Source organism: Papaver somniferum, chromosome 3, assembly GCF_003573695.1.
Source record: "Papaver somniferum cultivar HN1 chromosome 3, ASM357369v1, whole genome shotgun sequence".
Classification (NCBI taxonomy): Eukaryota; Viridiplantae; Streptophyta; class Magnoliopsida; order Ranunculales; family Papaveraceae; genus Papaver; species Papaver somniferum.
Window position 1 is genome coordinate 84,772,399 of NC_039360.1, and position 23,463 is coordinate 84,795,861.

Here is a 23,463-nt window from a genome sequence, read left to right on the forward strand (position 1 = left end):
ACTCGGGCCACGACTCATATGTCATGTGCGAACCCGAGGGTCCGAGACGATATTGTAATCGTCGTCCTTCCCTGCAAACAGTTTTATATTTAATGTACCCTTCCTTAGGGTTTAAAAAAAAAAATTTGTCCAAGTCCAAAGTCCAAATAAAGTGCAAATGAAAAGAAATAAAAAAAATAATAATTACAAAAAATGGAAGGTTTCTAAAAAAAATAAATTAAATTCTCTCTTCTTTTTTTTAATTTTTTCTTTCGCTCTTTTTTTTTTTTGCTTTGTCTTTTTCCTTCTCTTTTAGCTTTAAGCTTTGATTCCAAGTCTTTAGTATCCAACTTCAAACTTGTAATACAAAGACACACCCAAAGAAACGTAAAAAGAACAAATGAAATAAAAAAAACCTAAAAATTCTACCTAAGCACAAATCCGCGTCGGCGGCGCCAAAAATTTGATGTGTTTCAAAAGTTGTTGTAGTAGTAGAGTTGTAAAAGTTCGTTCAAGACTTGTGAAGGTTCGATTTTTAAATTTAATAAAAATAAATATACAAATAATGTTAACAAAGTGGGCGAGAGGTACTGGGACTAGGATTCCACCAAATATTCAAATTCATGCGATTCACCTATTTATTCTAAACCATTACTGCTCATTCAACAAGTATTTTGACGTTATTTCTTTGCCTAAGGTAGATTCTTAAAATATTAATTGTAAATCTTAAGCATGGCATATCAAAAGAATTAATCCTAAGCATAAACCATCAAACGAAATGACAATTAATTAAGATTTTTTTTTTGTAATTTTAATTTAATGCAAATAGTCAAATAAAGAATTAAATGAATTTACCGCATGATGAATTTTTGTTTCCTCTGTCGTCCCAGCGTTGGGTTTAGCTCATCATGATGAAAACACGCTCAAAAGATTTATTTATATCTCAAATGGTGTTTACAATGGTGAGAAAATGAGAAAATGGTGTGAAACTGTAATCTGCGACGTACAAAAGGCGTCACAGAATAAACGATAAAGCCTAGGTGTTGTAGTCACTATTCCGCTGTCGCTGAAGAACTGCCGCAATTGAAGGTGAACTACGACAGTTAATAAACGACAGTCTCTGCAGGTCCGTTCTTCGTGTTCTTCATGTTCATCAGCAGCAGCAGCAGCAGAAACCGAGTTTGGGAAAACTCGAATTTCTTCTTCTCTGGATCTCCTCAGCCCCCCCAAACTCTCGACACCCTTACATGATACCTTGTGAACATATTTATACGTGATTGCGACATTGAATCTCCTCCATTAACTCCAAATAATCTTCATTTACTCGGGTTATTTTCTTTTCATTTTTATCACTGATATTGATTTTCACGCGTTCTGAAGCTTTCATATTGCCATATTTAACTTCTTCACACTCCAAATAGTGGTTAGGTTCTTCCAAACACGAGCATCACACGTCTAAATCGCTGTAATCCCGTGAATATCTTTTTCCGTGTACGTGCTGCTCTGTTTTCTTCTCACGGATTTTTCAGCCAAATTTAATCGAAACAAACACCCATACCAGCTTTGTTATGACATATCACGTCTACCCATTAATTTTCAGCCCTTTAGTCTACCCAGAACTCCTTCAAGAATCGATCGAAAGTTACACGGTTGAGAATAAAATTTTCCTGCCAAAACGAATTTTTGAAATGTTGAAGATGGTGTCCCCCTAACCAAACTGGGAGTGCGAATAGCATGTGACCAACTGAGGTTCCCCTTATCCAAATTGAGGGTGCCTTTAGTACTTTTATCCGGGAGTCCAAATAGCACTTTTTGAACAACTTTTTCCACACAAGTGTATTTCTCCAAAAACACCTATAAACACACAAAGCATCAAAATTAGTACAAAAATCGAGCACTAACAATAGAGACATTGAGTACGATTTAGACACAAAAATGTGTCTATCACTTCGAAGAAGGATAGCTTCAACCCATTTGGTGAAATACTCAGTTGCTGTGATGATGTATTCATGTTGCTTTGAGGACGCTGAATTGATCTTTCCGATGATGTCTAGTCTCCAGATGTAGAAAGGCCATGGACTGCTCACAGAATGTAATGGGAGACAAGGAGTGTGAATGAGATTACCGTGAACTTGATATTGATGGCATATCTGAACGTAAGCAGCTGCATCGTCTTCCATGGTCGGCCAATAATATTTCTCATGGATCTGGAGAAATAATTTCTTCTTTCCCTGGTGTTCTCCTTCGTGCATCTCTTTTAGGATTGTCGGAATCTCATGACCGGCCAAGCATCTCAGCAAGTTCCCACCAAAAATTTTGCGATAAAGAATCCCTTCCACATAAACAAACCGCTTGACTCTCTAGTTGAGTTTGATTTCTTCTTTCTTCTCTGACGGTAAAGTACTGTCACGAAGGTATTTGATGTAAGGTTCCCTGCAGTCCCCAGTGTGGTGGGTTGTTAGAACTTCCAAATGATGGGGTGAAAATTGGGACATGACCCTTGTAACATTCTTGACTTAGCTTCAATGGAGGGCCAATAGTACCCGAGCCTTTGAAGCCTTCTGTAAAGTGTGACCACTATGGTTTGTCAGCATATTTCCTCATGTACGCGTTTGAGTTTCTCGCTCGCTTCCTCATCTCCAAGTCATCGTGACAAGGATGCATCATGATTGAGATAATATGATGCCCCATGTAGTAGAAAAAAGTTTTTCAACTCCTTAAGGCTAATTTTCCCTTTTGTAAGAGAACTGCTCAATTCATGAATGGTGGGCGCTCGCCAGTCGTTCGCTTGAGCGTCTTCAACTTGGGCAAGCCCTGTAGACGATACAGATCGTATTTTCACATAGATGGATTTATCTGACCCCTCAAATTGTAGTTTGGATGCAAGAGTCTCTAGACAATCGACATGTATGTTGTTGGTGCAACCAGTATGGACGATAGTTGCATCAGAAAAATGAGCTAATAGTCGTTGTGCTTCGGCCCTGAATGGGGAAAGTGTTAATTCTTTGAGAGAGTGCATGCCATTCATTTGATTGACCAACAACTTTGAGTCTCCTCTTATCTCCAGGTGTATTGCTCCTGCATGCTTGGCCAAGGATAACCCTAGGAGGAAGGCTTCATATTCTGCTGAATTGTTGGTGCAGTGGAAATCCAGCTTAAATGAATGTGAGAAGACTTCACCGGACGGAGATACTAGTACAACGCATGCTCCACCAGTATCATTTGTCGGGGTGGCGGATCCATCAAAGTACAACATCCATGTCTCTTCTTGAATGATCGAGATTTCGGGAAACTCACCAAGCACGTCTTCATGCAGCATTGTGACGTCCTCTCCAGGAAAGGCAGCAAGTAAATATGCAACTGCTTGCACTTTGATCGCTTTAGGTGGGACACATGCTATATCAAACTCAGACATCTGAAGTAGCCACTTTGCAGGTCTTCCGATCAGAGCAAGCTTCGACAGTAAAATTTTTATGGGATCAGCTTTGGCCACAAGCACAACTCTGTTTGATAGTAGGTAGTGCCTAAACTTTTGGATCGAATGAACCAATGCTAGACACGCTCTTTCGGCTTTTGGGTATCAGAGTTGAGCGTCTCTCATTGTGCGGCTGAAGTAATAGATCATACGTTCGATGCCTTCTTCGTCTTCTTGAACAAGAAGTGCTCCGATATCGACGTCACTGGAAGCTGTGTAAAGTATCAGTTTCCGCCCTTGCACCGAAGATTTCATGACATCAGGTGATAATATTATCTGCTGTATTTTCTGGAATGCCTCTTGTTGAACGGTTGTCCATGTAAAACTTGCTCATTTCTTCAGCAGAGGGGTGAATGAAACAATGAGTTGAGCCAACCCAAGAATGAAACGCCGAATATAATTTACCTTGCCCATAAAACTCTGGAGCTCTTTCACAGTACGTGGAGGAGGCATGGTAGTAATAACCTTTGTCTTGTCTGGATCGACCTTGATTCCTTCTGCAGTGACCAGGAATCCTAGAAACTTTCCGGATGAAACAACAAAAGCACACTTCAGAAGGTTCATCTTTAACTTATATTCTCTGCATCTTTCGAAAACTTCTCATAACTTCCAGGTGGGATGCTCGAGTTTTCAATTTCACCACCACATAATCGACATAGTCTTCCACTTTCTTGTGCATCATGTCGTGGAATATCGCAGTTATGGCTCGTTGATAAGTGGCTCCTGCATTCTTCAGACCGAAAGGCATCACCGTGTAGTGAAAGTTTCCAATGGGAGTTCGGAACGAGGTCTTATTAGCATCATGTTCGTACATCTGGATTTGGTTGTATCCACTGTAACCATCCATGAATGAGAACATGTCGTGGCCACTGGTTGCACCGACGAGCATATCAATGTTGGGTAAGGGAAAGTCATCCTTCGGGCAACATTTGTTCAGGTTCCTGAAGTCCACACAACATCAGATTTGACCATTCTTCTTTTTGACTAGGACGATGTTCGCCATCCATGTTGGATGTTGAATGGGTCTGATGAATCCTGTTGTTAGTAGTTTCTGGATCTCGACCTTGATTTTTTCCTCAACCTCGTGTCTGAACTGCCTGGGCGGTTTCTTGACAGGTTTGGATCCGGGAGTAATGTGAATATGATGAGTGACTAATTTGTCATCTAAACCGGGATTCTCTTTGTATGTCCAGGCAAAAATATCTAGATACTCTTTCAACAGACCTATTAATCCTTCTCGTTCCTCTAATGATAGAGCAGAACTGACTAAGATTGGTCTCGGGTTCTCATATATTCCAATGTTGATAGTCTTAAGATCATCAGTGGTGAAATACATGTCATCTTGCAGCTGTCGTGGTGCATCTTGAATTTCTTCATCAGGCGATTGCTCGTTCTGACATGATTCTTCAGGACGGGGAGACTTTTCATCGACCTCCCCTGCTAATTGCTAATCTTTTCGTCGGAGATAGATAACTCTCCCTTCTGCATCATAACTAGTAATAAAGTTGGATTTCTTATGAGTCGTACCTTGACCATGGCGACGCTTGAGCGGTGTGGCAGATGGTTTGATCATTTTAGCATCTGAAGATGATGGTTTGTCAGTAGCCTTTTCAATAGATTTCCAACCGGGAAGTGGAGTATTGTAGATCTTGCTTGGAGATTCAGGGATGCTCTTTGGTGGTCCCAGGAACTCAGCATCATAGACCGGAGCGTAAGGAGATACTGAATATACAATACAGACAATATTGTTGTTGAGCAAAGCTTTCATACATTGATGGTATGTCGAAGGAACAACCTTATTGTCATGAAGCCATGGTCGTCTGAGTATCATGTGATAATCAGGGTCTTCCTCGATCATGTGAAACTTGACTTTGGACTGAATAGGTCCCACTTTCAGATCTACATAGACGTACCCGTAGGTGTGTCTCTGGCTTCCCTCAAAACCTGTCATCAATATGGGATGATGAACAATTTTACTTTGTGGAACTTTGGCTTCCTTGAGAGTATTCATAGTGATGAGATTTGTAGAAGTTCCCGTATCGACAAGAGCTCTCTTGAATTCAGAGTCTTTGATGAAAGCGGTTACGTACAAGGCCCGTTATGTCCCTCTTCTGCCATTCGGTCTTCTTCAGTGAAGATGATGTTGTTGATTGAATGAACACACGTGTTGTATGCCACCAGACCAAAACCCTAATGGATATCCCCCATGTGACGTGATTGATGTCTCACGGACATGGAGTCTGCCTAGCATACGTGTATTTGATTAGTCAGTAGTTGACTTGATTAGACGATGGGTCTAAGTATTGATTAGTCGAGCATGATTGCTGAATGCTCTAGGATTCATGAATCGAACATGTCTGCTGGGACGTATAGTTCTCGAATGAAATGAATGATGTTGATATTGCTCGTCCGAGCAAATATTGATAGTTGAATCAATGTTCGAGCATCGGTAAATTACTGAATATTGATAGTTTGATCAATATTCGAACAATTGAGCAAGTATTTCTCATTCGATAAGTTACTGAATATTAGTTTAATCAATATTCGAACAACTAAGCAAGTATTGCTCATTCGATAAAATACTGAATATTGATAGCTGGATCAATATTCGAGCAATTGAGCAAGTATTGCTTATTCGATAAAATTACTGAATATGGATAGTTGGATCAATATTCGAGCAATTGAGCAAGTATTGCTCATTCGATAAATTACTGAATATTGATAGCTGGATTAATATTCGAGCAATTGAGCAAGTATTGCTCATTCGATGAATTACTGAATATTGATAGTTGGATCAATATTCGAGCAATTGAGCAAGTATTGCTCATTTGATAAATTATTGGTAGATGTAGATGGTGGATTTTCGACAATGGCTAAAATCGTAAACCCATAATTGTATATGCTCCTGATCTAGTAATCTGACGAGTATTGAGGCTCATGTCTCTTATCGAAAGCGTAAAAGCTCATGCCACGAGAATCTCTGACTGGGAATACTGTCTCTCAGACTATATGTAGACGTGTAGTCTCTCAGCTGAGGCAACGACATATCTCATGAATACTGAGCAATTTCAGTGATCACTTTTATATAGAATTGCAAGATTAGACGGCTCCTAGACAGCTTGCCTGCTAGTATAGAGCAATAACGTCTTCAGGATGTAACAATGTTTTCCCTGACTATATAAAAGATATATATGACGCTTCAACAAGCTAACATCACTCAATTCCTGAATAATTAATGCTCCTAGACAATCGTACTAGTATAGAGCCATCAATTAATTATTCTTAAATCATTAGATTCGCTAACTGAATCCCTGGAAAATATTCAATGTTTTCATAATATTTCGTTACTTCAATTTATGGTTCTTCTCAGCAGAACTTCATAGGTTAGTAATAGATATTCAACACACGGGCATCTGAGCACTATCGAATAAGCCCCGACCAAAATGGTGCAAGTGTATTCAACAATAATGAGCACCTGAACACACGAATGAGTATTTCAAAATACGACGAGACGATGAACGTATGCAAAATAGGAAAGAAAATAATAAATAATAAAATATTAACCAAGGCGCTAGGGACTGGGCCCACCGACCGGCCGGTCATGCTGTGACCAGTCCTACGCCCAGTTTTATATTTTATCATGTTTTTGTTATTCTCCTTGATCTTATGAAAATCCTTCATTTGAACAAATATCCTTCGTTTTAAGGAAATTCCCCAGTTTCATGGTGTTTCCTTCGCATCAAGGAAATAATATAAAATTGGGAAAAATATCATGGGACTGTGTTTACTAGCCAACCGGCTATGCCTTGATCCTGACCGGTCCCACACCTCATGATTCCTCATTATTTTATTATCATTTCCCTAATCTCATGAAAACTCCTTAATTTCATTGTATTTCCTTCAAACCATGAAAAAATAATAAAAATTAGGGAACCTCGTGGGACCGGGCCCCAGCCGGCCGGTCATGCCCCAGCCGGTTCCACAGTCCCTTATTTTATTATTATTATTTTATGTTTCCTTGAGCCCATGGAATTCCTCGATTTCATGATATTTCCTTCAAATTATGAAAATTCCTTCAAATCATGGAAATAATACATAAAACTAGGGAAAAACTCAGGGGACCGGGCCCTAGCTGGCCGACCATGCCCAAGTCGGTCCCACACCCTTATTTTATTATTATTTGTTTCCCTGATCTCATGGAAACTCATTCACTTCAAGGAAACTTCTTGATTTCAACAAAACTCCGTAGTTTCAACAAACTTTTTGATTCCATGGTATTTTCATAAAATCATTAAAAATATAATAAAATTAGGAAAAATGCTATGGGACGGGCTTATTGGCCGGCCGGCCATGCCTTGGCCATAGCCAGTCCCACACTTCATGATTCTTCATTTTATTATTATTTTCCTTCATCCCATGAAGTTTCCTCAGTTCCAGCAAAAATCTCTGATTTCTTCATATTTTTCCAAATGATTGCTCAAATGCACATCAGAAAATATCAAAATTCTCAGGACTGAGGCACGAACACTTTGATGACGCGAGCATACTACCTTGACTGACCAAGGTTGGCTCTTTGGCTTGCAAGAGGCCGGTCTCATGTATTTTCATCATTTTAACCTAATTTGTTCATATTAGGTTCAAACTCTTCCAAACAACTTGGAATTCCATGAAACGATCGTCAGTTGATCCCGTGATCACCCAGGGCAGGTTTCATGACCCCTTGGTCGGTCCATCATTCACAATTAATTAGGTTTTATCACCTAAGGCTCGGACGAGCATTATAATAAATGATTAAACCAGCATTTAATCATCCTTTCATCAACAAATCAACAAGTCTTCAAGAGACCTTGGTATTTGCTCACTTGAGCATCTAGGCGCTACATGGTCGCCCCATGACCCCATGTAACTGGTCCTTCCTTCACTTCGTGGTTAATTTTCAATAAACCATCAATTGATCGAATTAGGGTTTTGAGTCCAAGGTTCATAATTCCAGATTCAAACGCTAATAATTTTATGATGATCTCATGGTCAACATTTTATTAATTATACTTGGTTCAGTTGCCAGAATTTAAATTAATATTTTATTTGGTCATGCTACCAATAATTCATCAAATGAGCAACATTCGCTCAGATGAGCAATATTTGCTCAAACCAAGGAATATTGGTTCAATTATCAATATTCAACAATTCATCGAATGAGCAATATTTGCTCACGTTAACTATCGACGTTTATTCATACATTATACCTCTGTCTCAACAGACATGTTCAATTCAAGAACATTTTCAAATTATGTTCGACTTAACAATACAAGGACTCATCGTCCCATGAAGTCATGAAGTCAACAACTGACTAACTAATCACGAGACATCAATCGTGTCACATGGGGGATATTAACTAGGGTTTTGGTCTGGCGAACACACGATGAGAATGTGAGCAAGTCGTGCAATCAGTTAAAGGAGTTAACAAAGTAGTGGATGAAAAATCGACCAAGTCTCCGCACGTTGAGCAACTGGTTTTAACACGATTTCCATTTTTCCACTCTTTGATTCCATCAACTGTCACACTTCATGGGATCATGGTGTTTACAATTCTAGCAATATAAATAAGTCTCTGAATCATGATTGAAAACAAGACAATCTCACGTCAAATAGACAACACGAGATCAACAACTCAACGTCTGAGCAATTACTCTCAACAGAGCAAAATTCAATCATTCAGAACTTATCTTATTTTCAGAATACACAATACACCTACAATCTTCGATTACCATTGATCTCACACATTTTTCAGCTTCCCTCCTACAGATCGATCCATCCTCTCTTGTGACTAATTTACTCTGGAACGGCCATTGTCTTGGTTTAGGTCGGAGTACTACAGATTTATCTCTCGAATTCAAAGCACTCCCTTCTTGCAGTGTATTTGTGTGAGGTTTAACAGTTCGCTCGGTTCAAGGAGTTTCCTCCGCACGGTCGTCTCCTCAATTCCGTAAGAACCAGCAACTCGTTTTTGCCCCATCTACAGTAGCGTGACCAAATAATTAAAATTTTGGTAAGGACCGAATATTGTATAATTAATCCAGATACTGATTGCTGGATAAATTTATTAGTGTTTGAACTTGCTCAGAATTATGATTTGTGGAGCGTTTGTTCGAAACCCTAATTTTTGATAAATTGTTCGTCAATTGATGAATTACTGAAAATAGGCGAGGACCGACCACATGGGTTGTGAACGACCATGTGGTGCTCAAGTGCTCGAATGAGCATGCACCAGAGTCTTTTGTTGACCGGTTGGTGAAAGAATAATCAAATGCTAGTGTTGATCATTTATTAAAAATAGTGTTCGTGTGGGCGTTAGGTAATAAAACCTAATGATGGAGAGATGGGGACCGACCAAGAGGGCATGGAATCGGCCCTTGGTGGTCGTGGGACCGGCTGACGGTCATTTGAGCGAGTCGTAAGTTGGTTGGAGAGAGTTTGGACCCAATATGAGAAATTGATAGCAAATTAGGTCAAAATTGTGAATATGTGTGGGACCGGCTCATTGCACACCTTAGAGACCGCCTTGGTCGGTCAAGCCAATGTGCCCGTGTCACCACGATGTCCGTGTCTCAGTCGTGAGAGTTTTGGTATTTTCTGATGAGCGATTGAGCAGTATTTTGGGTTTTTAGAAGAGTTTGATCTTGACTGAAATTCTCAATTTCGTTCGAATGAGCAAGCAGAACTTTGCTCATGTGACTGATATTTTGAGAATATTAAAATAATGATATTTTAATTTTTGACGTGAGAAGCCTAGTCCGTCGTGTGACCATTTGACTTTGTGACTTTTCCATGGTTTGAGCAATATTTGAGAAAATATTGAAAAACTAGGGTTTTCGCTCAAACGATGGAGTTCCATGAGATGATGGAAATAATAATATGAGAAAATAAGGAATCGTGAGGTGTGGGACCGGCCACGGATAGGCCCAGTCCCGTGACACCTTTCCCTATTTTTGTATGATAAAAGTATGGAAAATTGAGAGTTTCTCTCAAATGAGGGAGTTTGCTCAAATGAGGGAATCTTTGTGAGATGAGGGATAAAAATAAAATAAAATAATGGAGAGGGGGACCGGTCACGACGGCATGGAGGGTCGTCCGGCCGGTGGACCCGGTCCCGCGCCTCTCATGTATTTTATTTAATATTGGTTTCTCTATCAGTCGCTCGTTCGTCCATACTTTGATCTTTCGTTCGTGTGTTTGGGTGCTCGTTTGTGCATCATTGTCAGTACACTTGCATCATTTTCTCAGGACTTACTCGATGATGGTCATACGCCCAATTGTTGAATATTTATTACTAATTCATGAAATTCAGCTGGGAATAATTCATGAAACAGAGTAATAAAATGAGTTGAGTATCTATTACTAATCCATGAAATCCAGCCGGGGGATTCATGAAACGGAGTAATGAGATAAAATAGATTATTTTCTAGGAATTCAGTCGGTGAATGTCACGGTAGAATTAATCTATTGTAGAATCGAGATATGAGATAGTTGAAGCATCATACTCGTTCTGAAAGGTGTATAGTCAGGGAACAACGTGCAGCGTCGACGTCCTGAAGGCGTTTAGCTCTCCAGCAAACAATTATGTCCGGAGAGCCGCCTGAATCTATACACAGTCTCTCTACATAGTCATGGAACAACGAGTATCGTCGACGTCCTGAAGGCGTTAAGCCCTCGGACAAATAATTATGTCCAGAGAACCGCCCAATCATTCTTCTATGTAGAGGGGGGTCTCTCTACGTAGTCAGGGAACAACGAGTATCGTCGACGTCCTGAAGGCGTTAAGTCCTCTAACAAACAATTATGTCTAGAGGACCGCCCAATTATGTTATTCTACGTAGAGGGCACGATGAAATGTGCAATATCGAACGCTCAGCTGGGAGGCCTTTCGAGTAACATATTCATCGTGGATCTGAGAGGAATGTTCGCTCGATCAGAGATCGTGAAACGGTTCACGGATCGTAAAACACGAATCGTCACATGCATTCATGAAGCCGGGTCAGAAACATGCAGTATCATGATTTTGTGATTTTAGCCCTTGTCGAAAATCCACCATCAACAACCTGAAATGTCTGTTGTTGCTGCTAATCCATCCTTTACATAAGATGTTGCTACCGAGACTGAGATTGTGAATCCGTATTACAAGAAATTAAGATGTTTAGAGAAGGTGTGATTAGTTTATCTTGTTTTAGATTAGAAGAATAGTGAGAGATTGAGAAATTCTAGAAATTCTAATCTGGTGCGAGTTGAAGTGATTTTGAAGTTAAATATTCATAAGGGGAATTTTTGGTCGTTGAATGAGGAACTGCTTAAAAAGACTAGCATTAGCGTTGGCGCTGCATTAACCATCGAGCGATGGAGTCCATAAAATTACGTATGTCTAGTAGCTAAGTGGTATATTTTACACTTAAACACTTACATTCGACACTTTATTATATCCATAGTATATGCAAAACTACAAACTATGTTGGTTGGCACGTAAATAAGAAGAATAGGCCAAAGCACCGGTGAAAAAGAAACATAGGAGGTAGGCACTTCCCAGGATTAATTTCCGGAAAATGGGTCATTTGTCCAAATATTTTTAAAACATGGTTCTAATGGACGAGTAAAAATTAGTTTGGGTGAAATGGACTCCAAGAAAATAGCAAGAATGAAACTGGATTCATCCTGGCTTAAACTTGAAAAAGAGCGAGGATGAAACTGGATGCATCCTGATGTAAATTAAAAATAAGAAAAAGCATTTGAAAATGGGTAGGATGAAACTGTTTACATGCTGGCTATTTTTTAATTTTTGTCCATTTAAACAGTATCAAATTTTACATGTCTTTTTCGTCCAGGAATTGTCGTTATTGGGTTAATTGACCAATTTTGTGATTAATTTCGCCGCTCTCTTTTTTTCATGGGAAAAAATATGGTTTGGTCCTTTTTTAGGTGGTCCCATGTCTATTTGGTCCTTTAAAAAAATCACATTTTCCATTTGGTCCATAATTATTTAAAAATATTAAAATATCTAAAGTACCCTTTCTCTCTCTTATTTTCTTTACTCCTCACCTGAATTATTTTTCTGGTTTTCTCTCTCTTCTTTATTTTCTGTACTAATTTCTCTTTCCTCTTAACATTAATAGATAAAAGTTTAAAAACTAAATATCTCTCAAAATATAAGTCAAAAATTAATAAATTTTATATATTCGGAAAGCCCTCGACGATAGCTTTCCAACGAGTACCATTGTCGCTATGTTTCGGAGATTTTAATTTTTTTCGGTATAATAGTAGTTCATATTCGAGAATGAACACTATTTTATAACATGGCAGTTCATTCTAGTTCTAGCAGTTCATTTCGTAGAATGAACTCTTATACACTAGCAATTTATTTTATAAAATAAACTCATAGTAATTGTTTAATTTGAAGAATGAAGTCGCAATGGTAGTCCATTATTATAGTTTATATTGAAGAATGAACTCGTGATAGATGTTCTTAATTTCGAATGAACTCATAATAGTTGTTCATATTGTAAGATTGATAAATTCATGTTGTAAAATGAACTCGTAATAGTAATTAAGAATGGTAGTTCATATTGTAGAATGAACTCGTAATAGTTGTTCATTATGGTAGTTCATTTTATAAAATGAACTCGTAAACGGTAGTTCATATTGTAGAATGAACCCGTGATAGGTGTTCATATTGTATAATGAACTCGTAATAATAGTTCATTATACCAGTTCATTTCGTAGAATGAAGTCGTAAGGTAGTTCATTTTGTAGAATGAACTCGTATGTTATTTAATCCGAAGAGTTCACTTTTTGGAATGATCTAACTAGCATGATAGTTTATTAAAGTAGTTGATTTTGTAGAATGAACTCGTATAATAGTTCATTAAAGTAGTTCATTTTGTAGAATAAACTCGTATAATAATTCATTTTATAGCTAAAAAATAAGGCAAAAATTAAAAGCTCCGAAACATAGCGACAATGGTACTCGTTGGAAAGCTATCGTCGAGGGCTTTCAGAATATATAAAATTTATCATTTTTGGACATATGGTTTCAAAAGATATTTAAGTTTTAAGTTTTTATTTATTTATTTTTATTAAGAGAGAGAAAAAAGAGAAAAAAAAAATATTTTTGCGACTATCAAAGGACTTTGACATCATTGATGACGTCATCCCGCGTGGGTATTATCCACTCTAAGACCAAACAATAAATTTTTGGACCAAATAACAATTTATATTTTAAAAAAAACCAAACAGACCAAACTAACTCTAATACTACTTAGGACCAATTGGTATTTCCTACTTTTTTTTTCATCCCCTAAATAAGGCCAAAATATATGAATCTTAAATTCTAAAACTAGCTACTGTCTTCATTGGCTGGACTTTATAGCATGACCAACACTACGTAGAACCCATTCCCCCGCTGGCTAAGGAAGTAAGTGTTATCCAATATAACCATCATCGTTATCTATTGATTCAAAGAGCTGGTCAGTTTCACTGAAACTTTCTTGGAACTATGAAAACAAGTACAATAAAGTGTAATCATCCATCACCATCACCATTCTTGTATAGAATCCACGCATCCCTCCTTCCCTAGTAGTCCCTAGTGTGTAAGCTCCAACTCCTATCTAACTAACTTTCTTGAAAGCAAAGTACTCTCCAGCCTAGTTAGTAAGTTCGCGAATGATTTGCGAATCATTCGCGAATTTTTCCGTATCACGAATTTTACCGTCTTATTCGCGTACGTTTGCAACTCCGAACCCAAGTCGCGTATTATGTGGCATTCCCGGATTATTCCCGAATCGTTCACGAATTTTACGTATCCCGAATGATACGTCCGCTTAATTCGCCATAAATTCTTTAGCTTTTACTTTTCAAAGACTCCACTTTTTGGGCTTTACTGCCTCCCGAACATACACGACAGAATATTAGACGTGTTGTAATTTTTATGAAATAAAAACGACTGAAGAGATTTGAAGGTGAAGGTGAGAGAGATCTCAAACTCACTAACCAAGCATCTAAACCACCATACGACGTCCTTTTGGATAACTAATGTTGTATATATTATTAATATCATCATATTGAGTTTATTTTTTCCTTAAATAACTCACACATATGCATAAAAATTGGTCTATGACCTTATAAATACAAAAATTTGTTATATATAGATACCGAATTTTCAGAGCCGAACTCACATTTATAAATCGAATTATACACGTACGTATGCCGTTCCGAATTAATGACGAATCACGTCCCGTTGGCCGAATTTTGGACCAAATCTGGATTTTACAAAACCGTATAATACTCGTACGTTTGCCGTTCCGTACGTTTACCGAATCCCGAATTGCTAACTAGGCTCTCCAATCTCTTCTATAATAGTTGTTTTTTCAGTTAAATGTAAATCACGTGGGAACTCGATGACAATTTGCTCGAAAGTCTCATAATTTTTGGAAAAACACTTGCAATCATCAAGTTCACATAGAAGTAAAAGCAAGGTATGAAAAACACCCGTTTTCTGAAAAAACGGCAGTTATAACGGTCACACTCATATACCGTGGTCGTGAGGGTCCCGGAACCCCGTGCCTATATAAAGTCGATAAATAGGAAATAACGGTAGTTTTTAAGACTGTTTTTCCGTTTTCACACAAGTTATAACTGTTTTTCTAAAATTGAATTTTACGTTTTTTTGCTTCTAAATAACATTTTAAAGCAATATTTTTAGACCATTTTTTCGTTTTCACGTCAGTTATAACCGTTTTTATAGAAAAAGAATTTAAAAGTATTTTTTATAATTTTTTATTTTTTAAATTAAATATTAAAAAATTACAATAAATTTTTTGAAAATAAAAGAATAAAATAACAATATATAAAAAATGTCGTAACAGCGTTATTAGACCCGTTATAACTGTTTTCACGCACGTTATAACCGTTAGATAGGAATTTCAGATCATAATTTTTTTTTTATTTTCTATTTAACTGTTATAACGCCCGTTATCTTAAAATAACATATAAAAAACGCGTTTTTTTTCCTAAATTACATGTTTTTTGCCCGAAACGTGTTCACACCCGACAAAGCGCGGTACACCCAGTAGCCGTGACCTGAGGTGTGACCCGTTTTTCAAACCTTGATTAAAAGTAAAAACACACTTAACCCCCGTGATGAAAACCCTTGGTACCAATTAGCATTTCAAACAGTCTTTCTTCTGGGAAGCTGGAGGCACTTCTAGAAACCTTCTGTCCGGATTTGACAATTGCCAGATGAATGTGACATTATATACGGAAACAACCCAAAAATTACCAGCAAATGCCAAACGATCAAACGGATCTTGACATTGTAAATTACATCTTTCAAACTATCAACTAAAAAAAACTCTCTCTCCTCTCTAAACCGACGATTTCCGGCAGAGAGAAAAAGAAAATTTCTGACACCCTTTACTGCTCAGATCCGCTTGGATCTGAGCAGTACTAGTTTTAAATCTTCGAACTATTAGCTTAGATTAAATTAAAAGAAAGTGAATCGATAAGGAAGAGAGAAAACAACCCTAAACCACCGTTCAATCACCATCTTCGTCAAACCCTAAATCATCTGCCATGATTTCCGCTGACCTTATCGGCTAATCTCGATTCACCGGCCCATCGGAATCAATTAAATCGTTTGTTGCTTCCTAGCTGTGATACCCAACCTTTATTCATGAAGATTTTATCCTAAATCGCCGTTATGCTGCTAAATCTTGGTTCTTAATAGAATATTTCAGCGCTAGTCTTCAACGACAATCCTTTCCGGCCTGTTCATCTACAATAATCACCTCAACCTTAGTATGTGAGGTAAATCTTTCCCAGGCTTTTTACCAAGAATATTAAATCCATCTTAATCCATGAATATCCTTCTGATTGCCAGATCTAACTCACAGGATTATCCAAAGTTGTCAAAGTTTTTTAATTATTAAAACCCTTTTTGCAATCGATCTGTTTTCTTATTTTTCCTTTTTGCTTTCTTTTTGGTGAAGTTTGTATCCTTGCTAGTTTCTGATTGAAGAAAAAAAAATTGTTTTGATTTAGAAGTGAAGTTATCAACCACCAGTCTAGTTTAAGCTTGCAAGTTAGGTATGGTTTGGTTTGGTTTTGTTGGTGGTATCTTAATCTCTGTTTGGTTTCCTTGCCCTGTTATCCTTTGGTTTGTACTGCAGGTGTTGCAGTGTTCGCTTGTTTCTTTGGTTTGTACTGCAGGCGTTGCAGTGTTCGCGGTGTATTTGCTTTTAGAAATCCTGTTTCAGATTTAGTTGCTAAGATTGTTTAGTTTCTTTTTGTGTTGGTTTGTACCCCAAGGAGGTTGTTATCCTTGGATTTGTTCGTATGCTCAGGATTTAGGTCCTTTTAGAGGATATTTTGGTTTTGATTTGATCATTTTAGTCCTTTGGGTACCTGTTCTGAGCTTTGATCTGTGCAACCAAACAAACAACACTTTGGGTTTCATTCTACAGCATAATCTCTTCGCCTGTGCCACAATTCAGGATACCCATCCTTTGATCTTTTGGTACACATATTCAGTTGGACAGGATGTCCTTCTTAAGCTTCACAATTGAGCTAAATTTTCTGTTTTGCTTTATGCCTTTCTTGGTGCATTGGTGGTGAAGCCTGAAGCAAGCCGTATTAATCTTAGATAGCAACATAAGCATCTTATCCTCATGTCTTATCCATGGGTACTGATTTCTTAGGATTGTTCCGCGACTTAATTTTACCTCTTCACAACAACAAGCAAAACCCTAATCGATAATCTATTAGGCCGGTGAACTCAACTCCTTTACAAGTTCTTTTCAGTTTCTAACATTTTACACTTCAAGCAAATTTGTATTCCTTATTCTAGTTTTAATTACTTTAGTTTAATCTTAGTCGAGTCTGTAATTCGTTTTGTATCTTTATTTCAGTCTTAGTAACCTTTATAATAGCTTATTAGCACTTTTAGCACTAATCTTCAAGGGCAGAAATCGGGCTACTTCAAGACTCACTCAAAAGCTAAAGACTCAACTTAAAGCTATGGATCCAATGGAAAAACAAATGAGTAGATATATATTTCTCGAAGCAGCATCAGCATGCAAAAGCCAGATTAGCAACTTCAATCAACTGCACCGAACATATTCACCACCAACTGAGTTCCTGTGGATACCGTTGTGTCCATCAAAAATACAACTTTTCTTGTGGAAAGCATTGACCGAAGGATTTTCGACCTTCGACTCCAACATCCTCTCCCGGTGCAACTCCGATCCGAAAACCGGTAATTCGCTCCAATGTCATGCCACTGTAGATTCATGGCTTACCAATCCAATTATAATTGATGAATCTTGGGGTGTAATATACACTCATGTTATAGTCCGATAGTAGTGCAATAAATTCATGTTTCAAAAAAAAAAAAAACGAGCCTAGTTGCACGTCGATTTCATTGCACACATAGAGATGGGCCAAACTTTGACACGAGCACGAGCGAGATAGTAACCGTTTTAGTCGAGACAATGAGTCGATGTTCAACAGGACCCACCGACAATAAACGTCAGTGATTTGCATAAATTATAGATAACGTACATGGACCCCACCATACTCCCATTCCCATTCCCCATAATATCAAACTCAAACCGATATTTGTAAAGAAGCTTATCGGTATCTTGATTTGCCCTTTTCCTCCTGTTATTCTTGGATCACATATTAATAAATTTTCAATGCGTGCGTTGACGTATGCCAATTTAGAAATTCTCAATCTACAATTCCTAGACGGGCTAGTGAGACCTGCAAGAAAACCCTAACTCTGCAATCGTAATTACACAGGTTCGTCTTCTTCGATTCACTTATTTCTCAGCTTTGCAATTCAATTCCTTTCTCAGATCCTCGTAAATAGAAATACTTCGTAGATAAGATCGAATTTTTGGTTTTAAAACCTTAGAAAACAAAAACAAAACCCTAGAATATGGATATGCAAATTGTGCAAAGAGGTTTAGATTTTTCTAGGAGAAGAAAAAAATGGTTATTGATACTTGCTGCGTTTGGTGTAACTGGGTATGGGGCTTATAAGGTTTATTACTTGCCTTCTGTTGTTAAGAAAAGAAAGAGATTGTGGAAACTCATTGAAGCCTTAATTTCTGTTGTGGAAGTAGTTTCTGATTCATCTGAGATTATTGGAGTTGTTTCTAAGGATTTAAAACAGTTTCTTCAGTCTGATTCTGATGAAATTCCCACAAGTTTGAAACAAATTTCGAAAATTGCAAAGTCAGAAGAGTTTTCGGAATCTTTGATCAGGGTTACACAAGGGTTGACTGTGGGGATTTTGAGAGGGTATAAGTTTGAGAGTAAAAATGATGGTGAGTCACAATCAGGTTCTGATTTTTCGGATAGGATTATGGATAAAGTTTTCTCAGCTGCTGGTACTGGTTTTGCATCTGTTGTTGTTGGTAGCTTCGCGAGGAATTTGGTCATGGCTTTTTATTCTGACGACGAATCTGGAGGTTCCAAGACTGATATGAATTCCCAATCTACACCACAATGGGTAAATGTTGTTTGCAGTGATAAATGCAAAGATCTTATAGCTGATAGCATTCAGTTGTTTGTGAGTACAGCAGTTGCTGTTTATCTCGAAAAAACTGAGAATATTAACTTTTGTGATGAGGTCTTCACTGGGTTGACAAACCCTAAGCATGAAACAAAAGTTAGAGATGTATTGGTTACTCTCTGTAATGGAGCTGTGGAGACACTCATTAGAACATCTCACCAAGTGATGACAACATCGGATTCGAATTCAAATTCGAACATGGGTTCTAACTCTATGTCATCGCGAATTGATAGAAGTGAAGGTCCGAGTATGTATGGAAATGAGGATTTTCACAGAGAAGCTATGATGAGAGATTTGAAAGAAAAAAATTTGTCTCAAGGCATTGAAAACAGTGGATGGTTCGGTAAGGTGTCATCTACATTGGCGGTTCCAAAGAATAGGAGGTTGGTTCTTGACGTGACTGGAAGAGTGACATTTGAAACAGTTAGATCCTTCCTGGATTTCCTGATGCGGAAAACATTGGATGGTGTCAAAAGAAGCTTTGATGTTGTTCATGTGGAGATTGTTGAGAGGGGTTTAGATGTGATGAGATATATTAGTGCAAAGTCTGCTCTTATTGTTACTGTATGCTTTGCTTTTTGTCTGCATCTCGTCGGCGGTGCCAGGGTATTGCTGCCAGCCTCACCATACTCATATTGACCGACACAGTGGATTAGCGTCCACAAATTTCAGGTTCTCCGACTTGCCTCGCAGCAAGAAGGTTAAAGTTCTATTTATGTGTATCCGAATGCTCACCTGTGGTTATGATGGTAAAAACAGAGGGCAATATTATCTAGGAGGTGAATCAAATTCTTTGCTCAAGATTGTACATTAAATACCTATAGACTAGAAAACTATGCATATTGAGCATGCTTATATTTCAGATTTGTAATCTGTACGTCTTTATATTGATAAATGAGAATGGTGACCTCTCAATTATATGAGTCAATGGTGTGTCTGCTATATTCTTCTTGTAGTGTTTTCTGTGGTTAAATGACTTGTTATACTGCATCCGTATATTAGGCGCTTTGTGCTCTTTTTGAACTTGAATTTGGATTTTGATTTAGTCGATTGTTTTAGTAAATATTGTTTTGATCTCGAGAGTGGACATTGTTAATCCCTTGGGAATTCCCTTAAACATAAACTGGAATTCTCTTATTGCAGAAAATGAACGTGTACATCTGATAGATTATGTTATCTAATACAGTGGGTAGAGCTAATGTATACACTAGTTTCTTGCTTTCAAGGTCACATGGTATGGCATATCCGTAAATGGCAAACGCATGAATTTGAGTCGGAGATCCCTTTATTGTTCTTTTTGCTTAGGATTGACATGGAGATCTTTGAAGAATCTGAAGTAGGTTTTCTTCAAGATCCTCTGAATGGGGGCAAATTGTCAGTAAGCTTTTGAAGGAAACATTTTGCTGATAACCAAGCTTTTACATTTGTAAATTGTCAATGAAGGGTATACCAACTCTTCACATTCATTGGTTGTCCTCTTAAGGGGTAAAGACACAGTGGGTTCTTGCAGAAGCCAGTCATAAATGGTGTACAAATCTAGGCAAGGAGTTACGAACCAACAGCGCTTATATGGATCCAGGTGAGGGTTTAATTTTGATCCAGCGTTTGCCATCTCTACAAAGAGCCTGCACTGCTAAGGCCTTCCTATTGTAGGTGAAGGTTACTTCTTCGTAGTGCCACAAGATGGAACCAAGTGCATCTGAAGTTCTTTAACAGAAGGGCGATCCTGAGACAGACAGGTGCATCCAAATTTCTTAGATCTGTACACCATTTATTGTCTGTGTCAAGCTTCCTATCTTCCAGGTTGTCCTTCTCCTTCTTACTACATGTTTTTTCTCTAATTATGAGTGATGATACAGGAGCTTTCTTGCGGGATACGGCCTCTCAACAAGGTCAAGGAATGTGAATCAAGCTGTAGCTTTGGTGCTGCTTAAACCTTTGCAGTGGGTCAAAGATTTGGGGCTTTCTCAGGTGATCATTGAAGAAGGTAGTTTAGCTGTTGTCAAGAGTCGTAATGGTTTGTCTAACTTCCAATGGTGAGACCAAGGTCTGTTAAGTAGAGTGCCAGGTTATCCTTAGGAGTCTTTCCTTTTGTACTGTTTCTTTTCAAAGAACATGATTGCAGCCAGGCTGCTGACAGGCTTGCCAAAGCTGCTAGAATATTAGATCTCAGGTTGGATGGGATTATTCACCTAATCTGTCCTGTCAGATATTCAAGAAACTGTGTTTCCTTCTGTACCGTTTCTTTTCAAAGAACATGTTTGCAGCCAGGCTGCTGGAACTAGTATTAGGTCGCAGGTTTTGATGGGAGGATTCACCTAGTCTGTTCTTTCATGTACTGAGCCAAGATATTCAAGAAACTATATAATCTCCTTTAATACAATGATATACCTTGTTTTTCTGCTCAAAAATAAATAAAAATAGTATCCGTTATTACTCAAAGACATGTGCTCCCTGATACACAGAGCAGAACAAATAATGGACTGGACATCAATCTAAAGCTTTTCGAGTACTTCCACAAGTTCTTTCAAGCTATGTTATCCGTAATTCTATGGAATTGTATAGGTGTTTTAAATTGGAAAACGCAGTAAAAAATATCAATGGCATCTTTTAAGGCCAATTACACAATGGTCATACTTTTTGTAATTAGGTCACAAAATGATCATACTTTTGTATTTCATTTACAAAATGGTCTTTTTCCATCCGATTTAACACCTTTGAATAAAACGGTGTTATCTTTTCCGAAAATACCCTCCCTTAAGATATCCTTCCCAGTTAACTAATTGGTTGAAGTGGTGGTTTGAAGCGGTGGTGGTGGTGGTGGAAGCTTAAGAATTTCTGCTAAACCCCGAAGGAGAAGCGGTGAACCCTTTGGGTGAATGCGGTGTAACGATCCTGAATGCGGTGTAACGATATGTAAGCGGCACCACCACCACCTACAAAAAGCACCACCGTCAAAAAATTATAATGAAAGCAAAAGTTAAAAGTGTGTATAGAGTGATAAATATGAAGGACACATAGGTAAATTTCATTAACATATTTAACTGTGACTCACCACTTAACTCTCTTTTTAACGGAAGTATGATCATTATGTTAATAGTTTGTAACAGTAGGATGCTTTTGTGAATCGGGTCCTAATACTAGGACTGTTTTGTACATTTTCCCATCCTTTACTTCACATAGGTCTTGATCCAAGCTGGAATTTGTCGTCACTTCTGAGTTCTGACTACCCATTACATTTTCACTATTACTTCCAGTCTTTGCTGTACTTGGCCGTCTTCGTCAAATTTTTAATAGAATATTAACAAGTTAACATCCTGCGCTCCTACTTAAACAAATGAAATTAATGGCTAAGTTTAACGTTTCTTATTTGTTCGAGGATACTTTATAAAAAGATTACGAACTAATCTTGTTTTATTGCAAAGTACGTTTAAGTTTTAACTTGTTGTCTGGCCATGGCCGCTTGTTACATCACTTAAAATATATTTTTCCTACTAAAAAAATAAAAATAAATCCGGAAAAATTAGCTACAAGACGAGGATCAGCTTGGAAGATCAATATTGGGTTCGTGCATTTGAGCTACCAAGATTGATCCCCAAAGAACCGTCAACAAAGTGATTTGTTTCTTTTTTGTCAAGTCGATCATTGACGGGTCAATAATTGTCAACCAGAGGACCACACGCTTTCAATATCAAGTAATGGTCTCGAACTCTCTCGGTAGGCGGTACCCTTTATCATTGTCAGGTTAGAGATAACCAGATAACGCTGCAAATGTGTACATGGCCGAATAAACTTTCTAGGAACTTTGAAACCGTCAAAGTCTGGCTAGACATATCCAAAGTGACTCGATGAGCAGTAAACTCTAACTAGTGACAACCACTAACTTCCAGCAACAGCATTTCATCAAAACAGTTTTTGTTGTAATAGTCTGTTTGTCTTGGTATTCAAATGTCAAACTTCATACGTGTATATATATATATATATGATGATTACTGCTACTTGATTTTTCAATTTTATTGCTTAAAAGAAACAAAAAGATCAATTTGTTTGCATAAGTTGTATACGGATACTCAGTCAAATGAATGTGAATGTGCCCATCCTTGAATTGATGGGTTAAACCATTTGCTGAACAAGCTGTAGCTTGGAGCTTGCTGGCGACAATCCTGCCAAAACAGGGGCAGCGCTGCAATAATTTTGCCTAATGTTAACTGTTTACACTTGGAGCTTTTGCCTCAAAGTACTCCGTCTAGTGTTTGTGTCAACTGTTTAAACCACGTCGAGTCAGGAAGATCAAAATACATAAAAAACGCAAATCTTTAAACAAAAATATAAGTCCTCAAAAGGAGGATCATTCTTTATGAAACATCTCAATGTTCTGACGAGTATAATC

At 37.9% G+C, this 23,463-nt stretch overlaps 1 protein-coding gene across 1 annotated transcript; it reads left to right on the plus strand.

Moving 5' to 3' along the window:
• Positions 1 to 18,105: 18,105 nt before the first annotated feature.
• Positions 18,106 to 20,071, plus strand: LOC113356708 (protein PHLOEM PROTEIN 2-LIKE A10-like). Its single transcript, XM_026599922.1, has one exon. It carries the CDS (start codon positions 18,435 to 18,437, stop codon positions 19,710 to 19,712), a length of 1,278 nt encoding a protein of 425 aa, XP_026455707.1. The 5' UTR covers positions 18,106 to 18,434; the 3' UTR covers positions 19,713 to 20,071.
• The last annotated feature ends 3,392 nt before the right edge of the window (positions 20,072 to 23,463 follow it).

Bases quoted from the DNA above. Each gene is read 5' to 3' on its own strand.
- LOC113356708 (XM_026599922.1), top strand. From the start codon at position 18,435: ATGGATATGCAAATTGTGCAAAGAGGTTTAGATTTTTCTAGGAGAAGA.